Source organism: Eimeria mitis, genomic scaffold, assembly GCF_000499745.2.
Source record: "Eimeria mitis Houghton genomic scaffold, Emh_scaff394, whole genome shotgun sequence".
In the NCBI taxonomy this organism is placed as follows: Eukaryota; Apicomplexa; class Conoidasida; order Eucoccidiorida; family Eimeriidae; genus Eimeria; species Eimeria mitis.
The window spans coordinates 9,345-10,271 of NW_013572275.1; the positions used below are offsets into that span (position 1 = coordinate 9,345).

The 927-nt window shown below is 48.5% G+C and overlaps 1 protein-coding gene across 1 annotated transcript in view; it reads left to right on the forward strand.

The window, feature by feature from the left end:
• Positions 1 to 577, forward strand: part of EMH_0010750 (SAG family member) — a gene marked incomplete at both ends in the record, with an annotated part of 1,175 nt that extends 598 nt beyond the window's left edge. Inside the window, 2 exons of the mRNA XM_013499042.1 lie at positions 78 to 141; positions 463 to 577. Coding sequence (XP_013354496.1) covers positions 78 to 141; positions 463 to 577 — 179 coding nt within the window. The remainder of the gene's footprint in view (positions 1 to 77; positions 142 to 462) is intronic.
• Positions 578 to 927: the final 350 nt, after the last annotated feature.

A 927-nucleotide genomic window follows, 5' to 3' on the forward strand; every position in this document is an offset into this window, starting at 1 on the left:
TGTGATGTCCGACCGCCCTGCCTTTCGATTTATCGAACGTTTTTCTTTCTCCTGTCGTTCGTTTTCGCGTGCTTCAGTCGCTTCCGATCTTAAAAGTCGGATGCTGAAGTTCCATCTGTTGTGTGTTGTTGCGTTTGTGTTGTTTGCAATTTTCCCCTTGGCTTGCGTCAACGCCTCTCTGCCCTTACCGTGCTTTTCAGTAGCGCGTTCTTTCCACCTACCACTATTCGGCACCCGTGATATGAGTACTGGTCCTTTGTATTTCTTTACACGTCCATGAACGAACCTCCCTCTATTGTCGGTTCCCCGAGTTTCTTGCCTTTGTTCGTGTGCTTAATCTTTACTACTGATTCCATTGGATTTCCACGGTTGACATTTTCTGCTCTTCTTCCTGAGATGTAGGGCATCCTGGCTGTCGTACAGTTTATTCCTCACTTGCGTTGTGTGTGGGCTTCTGCACAGCGAGGAGATTTGGGCGAACATCAAGGAGGCCATAGAAAACTCTGCTTCTGCCTCAACCCAGTCTGCTCTCCTTGCTACTGCTTTATTTCTGCTCACTTCTTTCGTCATTCTCTAGGCAGCGTCAGAAAGCAAACCCCGTGAGGTCCTATCTTAAATCTCAGCTGTCAGGGGGGATGCTAACGGAACCGCAGTTTCCTCAGTGTCTACAGAACAAGCAGAGAGGTCATGTTTCTTTGAACCCCTAGACAGTGACTCTCAAGAGGGGGGTCCCTCACCGATCCTATTTTGGACAACAGCAGCCGCATCGCCTTTTCCGCCTGCGCGGTCCTCTCTTCAAACTTTTGAATCGTTACAAATGCAAATCCTCAAATCCACGACCTAGGAATTAAACTGTAGACACAAAAGGAGACGAAAGTAGTGTGAAGGTGTCACATTGGAGCATATGGGGAGCCTCTTGGAGGAGCG